Source organism: Leptinotarsa decemlineata, unplaced genomic scaffold (genome assembly GCF_025532065.1).
Source record: "Leptinotarsa decemlineata unplaced genomic scaffold, Ldec_3_MD MMD2_tig00000199_RagTag_RagTag, whole genome shotgun sequence".
In the NCBI taxonomy this organism is placed as follows: Eukaryota; Metazoa; Arthropoda; class Insecta; order Coleoptera; family Chrysomelidae; genus Leptinotarsa; species Leptinotarsa decemlineata.
In genome coordinates, this window is record NW_027412544.1 from 15,084,895 (window position 1) to 15,100,402 (window position 15,508).

General features: G+C 36.2%; 3 protein-coding genes across 4 annotated transcripts in view; 1 reads left to right on the forward strand and 2 right to left on the reverse strand.

The window, feature by feature from the left end:
* Positions 1–15,508, forward strand: part of Agpat1 (1-Acylglycerol-3-phosphate O-acyltransferase 1) — a 75,391-nt gene that overhangs the window by 9,776 nt on the left and 50,107 nt on the right.
* On the reverse strand, positions 288–2,831 carry LOC141481459 (uncharacterized). Of its 2 annotated transcripts, XM_074173009.1 has the most exons (3): positions 1,671–2,831; positions 1,390–1,611; positions 1,078–1,332 (listed from the first exon to the last, which is right to left on the reverse strand). In XM_074173009.1, the coding sequence occupies exons 1-2, from the start codon at positions 1,839–1,841 to the stop codon at positions 1,423–1,425; spliced, it is 360 nt and encodes a 119-aa protein (XP_074029110.1). In that variant the 5' UTR covers positions 1,842–2,831; the 3' UTR covers positions 1,078–1,332; positions 1,390–1,422. The 2 variants fall into 2 exon arrangements, with proteins under 2 accessions (XP_074029109.1, XP_074029110.1); XM_074173008.1 differs by lacking the exon at positions 1,390–1,611 and having other exon boundaries at positions 288–1,332.
* On the reverse strand, positions 7,430–9,051 carry LOC141481460 (uncharacterized). The gene is made up of 3 exons (XM_074173010.1): positions 8,339–9,051; positions 8,028–8,114; positions 7,430–7,940 (listed from the first exon to the last, which is right to left on the reverse strand). The coding sequence occupies exons 1-3, from the start codon at positions 8,589–8,591 to the stop codon at positions 7,828–7,830; spliced, it is 453 nt and encodes a 150-aa protein (XP_074029111.1). The 5' UTR covers positions 8,592–9,051; the 3' UTR covers positions 7,430–7,827.

Genomic DNA, 15,508 nt, shown 5'->3' on the forward strand with positions numbered 1-15,508 from the left:
TTAACATCTCGACACGTGTTTCGATCTTCAAGAGGATGAGTTGAAGGAGTTTGATCTTCCTCTTGAAGATGATCACTTGTTGATCGAAACACGATAGAGGTGTTCAAATGACGGTTTGGTGTTGGAAAAAACTCCAGTAATATTCATTACTTCACCAAAGGTTCCAAACAGTGCATCACAAGTATCACTTAGTTGGATAAGTTAGGTATCTTTCTAACAGATTTTGAGTACCTACCTACTCTGTTATCAAAACTGATCTACGAAGACAAAGAAGGGCTATAAATGATTTTGAAAAATAAAATAACTAAATTCCCAGTTTGAAGAGTTTTAATAAAACCATATCTAACAGTCCAAATATACTCAAATTGCTGTGGCAAAATAACCAGTGAAATGTATGAGTGGAATCAGTTACTGAAAGTATTTAAAAACAACGCGTTTATGCATTATTCATTTAGCATATACACCTGTAGATAATGTCTATTTAAAAAGGTGATTGAGAATGTGGCAGTAGATATTCACAGGTAATTAAGATTTTCATTTCTGACCGGGATATTATAAGCTTATATCGTCATAGTTACGCTATCAATAAAGAGGGTCATAACTCCCTTGGGACATTATAGATTTTATAATTCCCTCTACCTTTCACAAGTAAAAATTAATAGAAATGAAAACTGAACCATATTTTATTTATTCACGTCATTACAAATAATAAATGTACAATTTTGAAATGTTCCCTGAAAATTACTTCCGCCACTGGAAACAATTTCTTCTTTTGTATGGCTGGAGCTTCTGTTCACTACAGTCGAGGTACCTGCCTCTTCTGATGACAAGTAGACAACATACGCGCCGTTTTATTTCTCAATTCGATGCTATCTTCCAAATACCCCTCCGCCACCGTGGAACTTTTCCAACCTCCGTGTCTTTTTAAGTTAGTCATAGTTGCTCCTGCATTGGCTAGAGCAGTAGCAGAAGTGCGACGAAGGCAATGTCCCGTATAGAAAGATGAGTTTGGCAATCCTAAATACATTGCGATTTTGCTGGGGATTTTCCCAAACATATTTTTTTTCCAATTGGCTGAGATGTACATTTATTTTGTCGGAAGCTCAAAAAAAATCGTTCAATACTTTTAGGACGCAAAGACATATAAAGTCTTAATAAAGGCAAAGCGGAGAACTCTTTTTCATCCACAACTGTAAATTTCTTCGATACACCAGTTTTACTTTCCGGTACGTTCACTACCATAACGGAATCCCGGTCCTCTATATCCGATATCTTCATATTCAAAAGTTCCTGACTTCTGCATCCTCCAAAATAACCCATAATCAAAACAACCTATAACAAAAAAAAGGAAATAAATACACACAAAAAGGAAAATAAGAAAAAAATTACCTTATGCAATAAATGAATATCATTAGGAGCGTCCTATAGGAATCTGATAACATCTTTAGGAGATAAAACAGCAGACTTTTTCGGCTTATAACTCTTACTCTTCCGTTTCAAAAAAGCCTGTAGTTCATTGAACTTGGTGATATCTCGCTTCTCATGTATAGTCACCATCGATTTTAGCATTGACCATTTAGTCCATAAAGAATTCGGACTATACGTTTCTGACTGAAACGAATAAACACAATTACTACCAAATCTACCGAAAAACATAGAAAATTCCTTACCAGTTCTTGAAAATATGCCAGAAATACAGTTTCAGTGACATCTTTTGGCATAACATTTTTCCGTGTCAGCCAGTCCAGATATATCTTGTATTCTTTTTGGTATACGGCTTCACTTTTCGATGGAATTAATGATTCTCTTGCTTGTTCAGCTTTTTTCAAAATATCCTCCATTATATTTGGGGTAGAAAACACGTTTTCACCGCAAACACAGCTTGATAACAAAGTTCTGTTTATAAACAAGTAACATAGCAACAACCTAGCAACAAGAAAACTCTACTATAATCAACGGTACCTGATTCAAATATACCGGGAAGGTAATGAATTGGTACATTTTTCCGTTTCAAAAATGAACAAAATTTTATTGAAATCGGTCAGAAATAAAATTATCTATGTACCACGGGAATTAATGAGCCTTAATAACCTCAGGCAATTGCTGTCCCTCGGGCCAGAGGCCCTCGGGACGCAAACTTTGCCATCGGTAATCAAGGCCCTCCTAATTCCCTTGATACATAAATAACTATTTTTATTTTCATTAAAAATATTGTTATTCATAATAAACAACTATCACAAAAACGAATGATATTCAATACAATTTCAAATTTATAATACAATAAATTTTTGCATTTTTTGACAGTTCAATTTGACTACACTCATACCAAAATGAGTACAACTCATTAAAACTATTTATTAATTAGAATTCAGACTTTGTACTTCAATATTTCAACTATTATCAGCTACAATCTCGAGGGACTATCATTTATCATATTTCACTGTTTCATCTGTTTCGTATTTGTTTTTCAAATATCCATTATAATAATTCATTTTGAAGTAATGTAATGGAAATATTCTCTTCGAATATGAAGGGCGTGATACGCCCGAAGAAGAAAGAAGTTGCATTCTCACCAAAAGTGATTTTACTCTCTAGTCTTTGTAAAGCAGTCATCAATGGATGCCAGAGTTGCGAGGAAAATCCACTTGAAGTTCAGTCATTTTGTGTTGAGATTTCCAACGATGCGGATGACGGACTGTGACTGTATAGATCATTCTTAAAATATAAGGACATTAGGGAATAGAAAAAAGTGAAATGTAAATACAGAAATGTTTTTGTATGATGTCAATGAATTCGCAGCAAAAATGTTTTTAAAAATGTGAAATATATTGCAAGTATCCCAAACAAAGAGAAATATTTTTGATTCACCATATACTTAGCAAATCTTCATCCCACTGATTATTCATTTTAATAATGACACGGATAATGATAGACGAAACTCTTGAATTATTCAAAAAAATAATTCCGAATATGCATGGAGATCTCAAACAAGGTGAGTGAGAGATAGAGAGTAGATCAGAAAACTACTGTAGCACTTTTGGTTCCGAAGATATACGGGAAAACCCCAAAAATTCAAAATTTTAATTTTTGATGTTTCTTCTTTATTACGGGAACATTACTTTTTTAATATTATTTTTTCAACAAAATGTTTACATAATATTGAGAAATTAAAGCTTCGATATTCATGAGAGTTCAGCTGAATCGATGATTGTCAGGTAAATTATTTTTGATGTTGAACATCTATAGCCGTACTTGAAACCGATTGCTGGCTTGGCGACGCGTCGCCATGCGCAAGCGACTGTGCGATTTTCTTCCACTGGCTCGGCGTTACGCTCCGAAAAATAGCGGTACGTAGAAACAGTGATGAAAAGGAAAACATCATATGTAAACGCACCCCTCTTACCCCCACAGGGGGGCTCCCAACTGGAATATTCGACAATCCTTTCTTAGTGCTCATCTAAGACCTAAGAAGCATCAAATACCAAATTTTAGCTTCCTAGGACTTACCAGTATGGATAAACAGAGACATGAATGAGTGTTGAGTGAGTGAATTTATTCATAAGTAGATATCATCAGAGACGCAAATAAAACAATTGTGAGCCGTCACGGGACGTCTGGCAAATGTGAAACATCAATAATAATATTTTGAAGATGATCACTTGGTGATCAAAATAGGTGTCGAGGTGTTGAAAATAACGTTTTGGTGTTGGGGTAAAACTCCAGTAATATTCATTACTACACCAAAGGTTCCAAACAGAGCATCACAATTATGTATCAAGTCTTTCATTAAGTTTCCTATCTTTATACAATACAAAGTGTGTGTGAGATATTATCGACATTGTTCATTCGTTTGAAAGATCTATTGATGACATTATTTGTGGAATATAGCATCGTTCAAATTTACGCCACGGGTTGAACGCATCGGAATCATCCAATTATCCATGACTCTGGCGCATAAATCAAGCTGAATTTGATTGATTGCTTTGAAGACCGCCGTGGTTTGTGTCTTATTTACATTTACTTGCGAGTTGAGAAAACCTCACAAGAAAAAGTCTAACGGGGTCAAATCGCGCGACCTCGGTGGCCAGTTCACATCAACTTCACGTGGGATAACCATCCCTCAAATCGCTCGAACAGAATATTTAATGTGACTTGAACTGTGTAGAACGTAGCGCCGTTCTGTTGAAACCACAGGTCGTTGGTGTCCCGATCATCCAATTCAGGCCAAAAGAAGTTGGTAATCATCGACCTGTAGTGCTCGCCGTTGACAGTGATGGCCTGGCCAACGTCGGCGTCGTTTGCAAAGAAATATGGACCGATGACGCCGCCATCCCAAAATTCATACCAAACAGTGCCTTTTTCGAGATAGATTGGACGCTATTGGATCTTATTTGGATCGGTATCGTCCCAAATTCGACATTTTTGTTTGTTCACGTACCCATTCATCCAGAAATGGGCCTCATCGCCCATTATCGATGAAAATTAGGGTGAGTTGCCAACTGCTCCAGAAACCATTCAGTGAACATACGTCGTTGTCTATGGTCGTTTACCTTCAGTTCTTGGGCCGTATTTAGATTTGGATAACCTTAATAAAAGTTTTTGGGAAAGAAAGTTTTTGGCTTTCTACTACTCCATCTTGATACAAAAAAGAAAAAGAACGATGAGGGAGTCTTCCAAAGAAAGGAAGGAAGTAACTCTATACATGGATGTGTAGATCATGCAAAGAAGTAACTTTCAGACACAAACTGAAAGAAAGTCCTCCTGAAACAGCTACTTTCATATAAACATTGAATTATACGAAAGAAAAAATTATTTCGAAACAAATACTTCTATATGAACACTGAATTATACAGGAGATACTTTTCTCTGAGTAGAGAAAAGTATCTTCTGTATAATTCAGTGTTCATATAGAAGTATTTGTTTCGAAAGATTTTTTTTTCGTATAATTCAGTGTTTATATGAAATTAGTTGTTTCAGGAGGACTTGCTTTCAGTTTGTGTCTGAAAGTTAATTCTTTGCATGATCTACACATCCGTGTATAGAGTTACGTCCTTCCTTTCTTTGGAAGACTCCCCTATCCTTCTTTTTCTTTTTTGTATCAAGATGGAGTAGTAGAAAGCCAAAAACTGTCTTTCCCAAAAATGAATCACTCCTAAAAAATATAACCCCTTCAATTCTTAATAAAAGTATTCATAGGATTTATAGTAGACTTCAGAAATGAAACGGAAAAGGGAATGTTCTATTTGAAAAATCACAACTATGATTTACTACCTTTTTAGGGATACTCTGAATATTTGAAAATAATTTTGGAATGTGGAAATAAGGCACCTACAGATATTGGTTGACATGAAATATCATTGAGAATATATTTCGTGTAGCTTTCAGGGACCATCTCGTTTCTTGCTGGTTACCCTATATATAAAGGGCCACACAAAAATTACAACATATGGATTTTTTTTATTAATAGATAACTATAATAAACATTTTTATTATCCCTTAGTTTGAGCTCAAGAAATGAGTGATACATATTTATTTATTTTTTGTAATTTTCCACTCTGAAATCTTCAAAAAATCAGTTTTTTTAGAAACCTCAAAAAATGTAGAGAAAAGAATCGTCCGTTTTCCCATGTTTTGCCTTTCCTCCAAATTTGAACTCCCTACTGTCACTTCGACTTTGTTAAATTTTGTAATTTTGATGAATACGATACTTGGCCGGAAAATATCCATATTGGCCTGTTACAAAAAAATTTTAGGCACCTCCAAAACATCATCTTTGTTATTGCAAAGTTTATCTAGAAACTGATTCGAATTTTAATGTATGGTAATCGAGTAAACGAGTTTCCCGTCATTCTTATTACAGTCGTTATCATTTTTTTCAACAGGTTCGCATCCAGTTTGATTATTTTTAAACCAAGAATTCAACTTCAGACAATCGTGGATCACCTTTAGAGGTCAAATATTATTTGAAGAATAATACTTTTCTGTAAACTAAACAGTAACAATATTTTTTTGGGAAAGAAAGTTTTTGGCTTTCTACTACTCCATCTGATACAAAAAAAAAGGGATGAGAGAATCTTCCAAAGAAAGAAAGGAAGTAATCAATTTGAAACTCTATACATGAATGTGTATACATGAATGTGTATACATGAATGTGTAAAGTTTCAAATTGATTACTTCCTTCCTTTCTTTGGAAGATTCTCTCATCCCTTTTTTTTGTATCAGATGGAGTAGTAGAAAGCCAAAAACTTTCTTTTCCAAAAAATTAATCACTCCTAAAAATATAACCCCTTCAATTCAAGTAACAATATGTTTCATAACATATAATTTCCGTCAATTCAATATTTATAAATTGAAACTTTTGTTTCACTGTTTTGAAGTCAACATGATATAAAATGTAATATTAAACAATACAAGACTAATGCATCATCTCAGGAAGGAAATACCAATGGAATCGACAATCAGAACACGCTGGGCGCTCCACAGAATTAGGCCCCTGAAGCCACAAGAAGTGGCTTGTTTGGATGCGGAGGTTTATAGTGTTCTAACAGAAGAGGCTGACATCTGGCAAATCAACACCGCCGTGTATAGCGTCGTCCAATCGCTTTCCGAATCGAAAGGACGAAATCTCGGCCTTGCGATTTGGAAGATTGAACCACAAACCACCTACTATATAGACTCCCCACGGCAATGGTATTGGTCGAAGGTGCTTTTGTAGTTCGTTGTTTCAACCTGTAGATGTCACAGCAACGATTTGTCAAATTATGAGCATGCGTAGTTGACGACAATGCTGTCAGCTGGCAACGATTTTCAGCTCCCTCTATAACTTAGAATCGGAACTAAACAAATAAGCGGGAAACTTAAACGCAATCATGGAAACTTTTCCTAGAGATCAATTACCCTAACACCAAACTGATATTTTTTGCACTCGACGCGCTTTTCGCTAACAAGGTTAGCATCTTCAGAAGAAAATTGATACAGTATCAATTGATAGATGAAGATGCTAACCTTGTTAGCGAAACACGCGTCGAGTACAAAAAATGTCAGTTTGGTGTTAGGGTAATTGATCTCTAGGAGAAGTTTCAACTTTTCACCAAAGGTTCCAATCTCATAGTTTATTAGCTCAACCGTTGTTTACTTTGAAACTGTTACATATTCTAATTTGCTACTGAAATCAAAATAAAGTCTTTGGGATAGAAAGTTTTTGGCTTTCTACTACTCCATCTCGATACAAGAAATGTGGGAATCTTCCAAAAAAAGGAAGGAAGCAGTCAATTTCAAAAATTAACGATATAAAGTCATTGCTATGGTTGATTCCAATAGCAAGATAGAAATAATATTCATATGTAACAGTTCATGAAACATAATTCGCATATAAAGGGTAAATAATTGTAATGTTATAAAGTTTGGCATAGTAAATAAAACAGGTTAATCAAATAAAACAATAATATAATATCAAGCACCTAAACTTTTACATGTGGTGGCTTTTTCAGTTTTTTTTTAATTCTATTTAAATAGATTTTATATGCCTGAATCTTAACTGAATTAGTACCAGTATAGGGTATGGATTTTCCTTGCATAATTTTATTCACACTTTTACAGAAATGGTGCAATATGGTTCTAATTGCAATTCTCAAAATCAAATCAATAACGCTTAATTTATGTTGATTTTCACATGTTAAAAATTCAAAATCAACTTGTGCATTAACAATTTGTTTGATTAAATAAACCAGTGTTCTTGAATGTGGTTGTCTATCAAAACAAAAGTGTATAATTTTATAAATATCATAAAAACATGAAACAAATGAAGGGGACGGGTAACAAAGCCTTCTAGCCCAGCCACCACCATCTATTTGCATCAGATTCATAATTGGTTGAAAACATTGTGTTTTTGCAATTTGAACATATTATACTTTTCCTGATCAGACAACCAATAGCATTTTCTGAAAAAGAATAATGTCAATTACTCCACCAATAATTCGTGAAAACGCAAGATATGGTAATGAAGAAATAACCAAACCAGTACATACCATTAGAGGAATCCGGTTCCAAAACCAATGTCAATGGCACGGTTGAAGAAGTTGACGGCTGATCTGGATCGAATAGATCAATTTCATCTGAAAATAAAATAGTAGGCAAACTTATTAAAAACTGCTTAGATGAAGGTTCAAAATAATTGTGGCAATGAAATATTCAAATTGAGATTTTTACGCATCTCAGAAGTCACGCTAATATGAGGATTGAGATGTCAGAACTGACTGTTAATGACGAGAAGAATAATTTTACCTGAATTGTTTTATTGTTTGGACGTTCAAGAATTGAATGGAAATGTTTTTCTTACCTCTCAAAAATAATGTAGGCACAGCCATTGTTTGAAGTCTACTCGACATCGATGAATGGTATTTAGCATCGAAATGTTTATGACAAATTCTTTCAGAGTGATACACCATTACTGGGTCCATTTCATTGATATCCCTGTCATTGATAGAGTGCACCCATATTCTGAATTTTTGTAGATATTTTCCAGGATTTGGAAATTTGTGTAGCGGTGCAGATGCTGAACACTTTGAAATGCAGCATTTCCTACACGACATGGTTGAAAACGAAGTTCACTAAGAATGATGAAAAAATATTAAATGTAAGAATGTAATAACACTGGATAAATATGTTTATATGAGATACAAACTAACTTATCGGAGAACACTAATAAAAATAATACGTATCAAATTCCTTCCAAAGGAAAAATGTAAACAATCAACAATCGACATAACCTATAATATCTGCAGAGACCCCTATAGGACGAAACAATGAACTACAAAAGCGACTTTGACCTTGATCATCTGCGTGAAACGTCTAGAGAGTAAGTAGTTTGTGGATTGAACGGCGTGTATACAATATGGAGGCTAAGATCACGTCGGCGAGACAACACGCGTCTCGTATCCAATGTGTGATGGATTACAGGGCGGCCAACACGCCCGCAGTGCGGCGAATAGCCGCCAAACTACGACGTATCCATCAAACTTTAAGTCAAGGAGTGGTGCTGACCACCAAACAGCACTGCCTTGACAGGATACGAATGCTAATGGCTGCTAAGAAGTCACTAGGGAGGCGAGCAAGAAGTATCGCGGAAAACCTTAGGTTCCGCGAGAAACCTTCTCGCTTATTTCAATAGCCTTCACGTGTTGTGGATAATCCGCCGACCGCTGATCAGGTGGAATCCTTCTGGAAGGATATCTATGTACACCCGCAGCCACTCAACTTAGACACTCCAGCCCTAGCGCAATTCGAAGCTTTCAACAGAGAGCTTCGACCGCCTGAGCTCAACGAACTGCGCAACCCGATAACCCCGGATGACGTTCGAAGGGCCCTTGTGGGTTCCAAGAACTTTGCTGCTCCAGGCCCAGATGAGCTGAACACTTATTGGTGGAAAAAACCAAATACCCACCGCCATCTGGCCAGAGTTTTCAACTCATAGCTGGACGGAGAGCAGCTGATTCCGGATTGGTTTGTCCCCAAAAGCGGAGATTTGTCGATTGCTAAGAATTACAGACCAATAACATGCTTGAATTCGTGTTGTAAGTTGTTTACAAGCATCTTATACACACGAATACTCACCGCAGTTGAACGAGTGTTCGAACGGATATATGAGCAGAGAGAGTTGAAGAGAGGAATCGCCGGATGTAAAGAGAACCTGCTCATCGATAGGTGTGTAACGCTGGACTCTATACAATATAAGCGCAACCTCTCTATGGCCTGGATCGATTACCGTAAGGCATTTGTTACAATATCGCATAAGCTCATGTTGCATTTGCTCAGATACCTTGCGGTACCCGACAAATTAGTTAGATGCATTGAACAACTGATACCACTCTGGCGAATTCGCTTCACCATAACATCTGGTCAAGCCAGAGTCCAAACAGGGTGGGTCACTTTCAGAAGGGGTGTATTTCAGGTCGATTCCCTCAGTCTCCTTCTCTTCTGCATCTCACTATTGCCATTATCCGTTGCGCTCAGAAATACTGAGTGAAATACCGGGTGACCTTGTGCCCCCGGAAACCGGAGGCACAAGGTCACCCATTTGTTTTATATGGATAATCTTAAACTTCATGCCTCTGGAGAGAAGGATCTTCATCAGTCCTTGAGGGTGATGGAAGAGTACACGCATGCTATCGGTATGAATTTCGGGATAGACAAATGTGCAATGGTCCATCTCAAAAGAGGACGATGCGGGGCTACGGAGAGGATGTGCAGTTCGTTGATGGAAGCATTCTACACCATCTGGATGCTGGAGAGACGTATACTTACCTCGGGGTGGAACAACACCACTCACAAGAGGTAACAGCAGTGAAAAACTCTCTCCGCGGCAAGTATCAGCACAAACTTCGACAGATCTGGTCATCGGAACTGTCGGGGTAGAAAAAGTTGCTGCAACAAATATGCTTGCCGTTCCAATCTTACTCTACTCGTTTGGAGTAGTGAAGTGGACTCGGGAGGAGCTGTATCAACTCGACGTAAATACCCGAAAAATGATGCATCTCTATAGGAGGTTGCGTCCCAAATCGTCCTTCCCCGACAACAGCGAGTCCGTGGACTTTTTAGTTTGGAGTATCTACATGACAGAATGGTACTGGATATAGCATGTAAAGTCGTCAGGAGTTCGGATCCCCTTCTCTGCATGGTCCGTGACCATGAGTGAGCAGGAATTGGAGCATTTCTCTTCAGGGCAGCTGCCCGAGCAGCTGATGAACTCGGTTCAGTTTTCGACACTGAACGAGGTGACCACAACTCTGTCACCGAGTTGAAACCCATTCAGCAAAAAGCTCATATAAAAGCCGCAGAGATCACCTCACCTCTGCGGAAACACAAGGATAAGCCAATGCATGGGGTCTTCTTCAATAACATTGAAGACCTTGGCTTATCAAAGCGCCTGACTTTCGCTTTCCTCAGGTCGAGTGGGCTGAAGTTGGAAACTGAGGGGTTCATCATGGCTTGCCACCTTGGTCTACCGCAGTCGCGTGATGGGTATAGAGGTTCCTGACACAAGGTGCAGGGCCTGCCGAGAGGCGCCCGAGACCCTAATGCACTTGCTATCAGCATGTCCAGCATATGCGGTCTCGGCCTATACCCATCGTCATAACGCGGCCCTAAGAGTGCTATATTACCATCTACAGCACTCGTTATTGACGAGACACCGGTGTTGCCCTACGCTCCGGGGAATATTGAATCCGTTGTGGGGAACGAAAAGTGACGAGTTTATTGGCACTATTCGTTTCCCACCCTCAGGCTCATACAAGCCAATGAGCCTGATGAAGTCATTTTTTCTCTCTTTTGATTGCTGATGAAGTAAAATTTCTGAGTTACTTATAGTATTCCCAATTGGGAAGTGATTTTGTTTTTTTATATTTATTTCTTTCTTGTTTCTTGAGACAATAAACCGAATTGAATTGAAATTTAACGCGCTTTATCTCTCAATCTCTGCATAATTTCAATATTTTCCGTTATCCATGGTTGTTTTTTATTTTTAGATCTGAAAGATTTCGTTGTAAATGGTGCATATGCATCTACTAAACAAAGAAGTTTATTATTCAGAAAATCAATTTTTGCATCAATGTGATTGATATCATAAATGTTGTTCCAGTGCATAACTTCAAGATCTATACGAAAATCATTTGAATTTATACTAGATAAGTTACGAAAAGTTATAGTACTGTGCAAATAAGTCGTTTTGGGTAATTCGAAAATGCAATAGATTAAGAAATATCTCACCAAATTTGTGTCTAAAACGCCAAAATCATGAACCTCAAAATTGATGTAGGGATGGTAAATTAATGTCATTGAACTATTAGTAATATATGTGGGTTCTGAAATGATTTGATGCAAACTTAAAGAATCAGTAATACATATCAAGTCATTTCTTAACGTTGAGTTAATATTCATATAATCGATATTGAAATCTCCCTTGCATATTATTTTATCAAAATTTGTGTATTCTCTAGTTTATTTAAAAAAAGTTGAACTATTAGTATTGGGAGGCCCATATATAATACCTTAAACATACATTTCTTTACTGGTTTTAAGTTCTTACCAAATATACTCTGCTGCTAAAAAATTAAAATCTATATTGTTTTTAATATATACGGCTACCCCTCCACCGCGTTTATTTAGACGGTCGCAACGAACCAGTGTATATCCATCAATTAATATTATTTTGTCATCAATCCCTGGATGCAACCAAGTTTTCGTAATTCCAAAAACATCGAATTTTTTAAACAAAATCAATTGTTTAACATCATTTAGTTTGGAAAAAGGTGAACAAATATTCACATGTCCTATATTGATATACATTTTTTAGCTATATATAAACTAAATAATAAAAACATTGATAATATCTCAAAAATTTCTCAAGGTTAAAAACTTTTCCACCAGGTGACGACTTTTGGCTGTATACGAATCGTTCTCTCCTATGAGATTTCGTTTCTGAATTATCCTTTTGAGTGCATCTACAGTCGTCCTCTTCTGACTCAGATTCGCCTAAAGATTGGTTTTCCAGCTGTAACAATTCATCAACCGTATAAATGTCATTTCCAATCACTAGTTTGTGGCCTTTAATAACAGCATTCAGGTTCTGATTTCTTATGATGCTTTCTTAAAATTTTTCTCTCCTCACGATCTTCGAAACAAAGATCATTGGTGATCGCTATACCGGATCCTTTCAGTTTAGAAACTTTTTAAAAAATGACTTATTTTTTCAAAAAACTTATAAATTTCAGTATGACGCCAGAATTTTCGCTGTTGCCAACCTTATAGATATTATTGATATCACTTTCCCTGAATATTTACTCTTGAGATATTCTTGAGTTTATTCAGAGCGTCTTGTAAAAGATTTTCCTTCTTAACAGTCAAACCAAATATAATGATATTATTTATTCTGATTTTCCTTTCGATCACTGGTTGTTTACTTAATCTCGCCGATCAACTTCAAAGCTTTCTCAGTTTTGTTATCCACCTCTTTCAAACTATTTTTTATTTCTTCTTTTAGAAGGTTTATTTGTTCTTCATTTGCTCTTGTTAATTTTTCCGTCTGTTCTTCATTTGCCTTCTGTATGTATCAATTTGAACAACTTATCCTCGGGCATATTTTGAATTGATTTCAACCGTCGGTGGAAACAGAACAAATGCAAAGTGGAATCTATCAACTTTTTCAAGTGTCAAGTAAATGTGAGCCTTATAGATGAACTAATCGGCCGTTATTTATTTTTCGAAAACTGAACATAGAAATTATTTTCCTATTGCAAAGTACTGAAATATTTAATAGGACAAAACACAATTCAAAGTGATAATCGACTTTCATGTAGTGAGAATGTACCGTATTGATATGTTGCTTGTATTTTCCATCATTGACAACGGAGAAATACACTGAAGAAATATTCACTTCAGTATCGTTTAAAGAATTATAAAAAAATTTAAGAAACTGGCTCCAGACAATCGTGTCAAGAAAGTGAAGGCTTATACCTGATTTTAAAAACTGAAACATTGTTACTCATAAAAGGGGGTATAATAATAACTATATTAAATGGCCTTTATTTTACTTGGTGAAGTTTAGCATACATAGCCTATATTCTTACACTCAACCAAGTATATATAATGAAGAAAAGAGAATTGAAACTTTCTGTTTTTTACCACTATTATTTGTAACTAACGTTAGTACTGCAGTTTCGTCCTATAAGGACATTTTCAAACTTGAACTCTAAACTTTAAAGTTTAAATTACGAATTTCGTAGTAACGTAGTAGCGGCTACATCCATCAATTTATCGAGTATACAGTGTGTAACAACGAAAACTTAACAGAGCCGTTTTTGAATATAAAAAGTAAGATTTTTAAAAAAACTCGGACACGTCGATTTCTAATTAAAGGGGGACACCTTTCAGACTAATCAGAATTTTTGTAGTACGCACCCTCTCGGAGGGGTGTGTCCGACGACCCTTAATTTAGATAGGGAAAGTAGGTCGAGTGGCACCTTATTTTAAATATCTTTCGAATACCTTTACAACTCTGTTAAAAGAGAATTGTTGTAACGATTAGTTTTCGAGATAATTTGAAGTCAAAATTGCCATGTTAATAATACATTAGACAGACCACTCGGTAACTTGTATGCCTAAATAAAAAAAATTTCGAGCAGTTCTTCTTATCAGTTTTTTGTTAAATAAAATCCCTTTTTTAAAATCAATATCCACTCATCTTCTTCCAGTTTTCAGTAGTACATCGTTCAATTGTTTTGTTTAAACGGGTCGTGTATTGTTATTTGTTTAAAAATACCTTACACTACTGCTGAAAGGGTTTCAGTTATTGCTTTATTTTTTGGCAACGACCAAAATGCTAATAGAACATCAATTTTATTTAACGAGCAAAACCCTAGTAAACACCTAAGCAGAAATCACGTTCTGGATTTGGTCACAAAATTCAGGGAGACAGGTTCGGTTTTAAATAAGAAAAGAAATGGTCAGAGAAGGGTAGTGAATGACGATAATGCGATTGGAGTGATTGGTCAAGTCATCGCCAATCCCAGGTTGAGTACCAGAGATTTATCAGCAATGGCCGGAATAAGCCATATGAGCGCATGGAGAATCCTTATAAACCACAAATTCCATCCTTACAAAATTAAACTTGTTCATGAACTTAATAAGGATGATTTTGACCGAAGACATGAGTTTTGTGAGGGCATGAGTGAGAGATCAATGCAAAATCCCGAGCGGCTTTATAACATCTGTTTTTCGGACGAAAGCTCATTTTATTTAAATGGTTGCGTGAACCGTCACAATTGCCGTTATTGGTCGGATGAAAACCCAAGATAATACGCAGAAATAAATACCCAACATCCCCAAAAGTTGAATGTCTGGGCCGGAATATTAGGCAATCATATTATAGGTCCATTTTTCATTGATGGAAATTTAACCGGTGATTCTTATTTACAACTTCTTGAAGAGGCAATACAACCTCGTATAGTTGAAATAATTGAACAGAATCCAAGATGTCAAGATGAATTTATCCATTTTCAACAAGACGGTGCACCACCTCATTATGCCCAGCAGGTTCGAAATTTTTTAAATAATCATTTTGAAGGACAATGGATTGGCAGAAGAGATCCAATTGAATGGCCAGCACGATCACCAGATTTAACACCACTGGACTACTTTTTGTGGGGATGTCTAAAGTTTATGCTACACAGCCAGCCAATTTCGATGAATTACGTCGTAGAATTATTGATGAATGCCGAGCTATAACTCCTGAGATGTTGAATAATGTAAGAGCAAAATTCGAACAAAATCTTTATTGTTGCATGGAGCAAAATGGCGCACATTTTGAACATAAACTCTAAATTTCCTATGTGAGCTACCCTTATTAGGTGTTACTTTTTTTGTGTGTGCTTTAAAAACAATTATTGGGATTTATTTACCCTGCAACAGTTTTTTAAACTTTTCTGTGTCTTCAGCATTCAAGGAAATCAGCAGG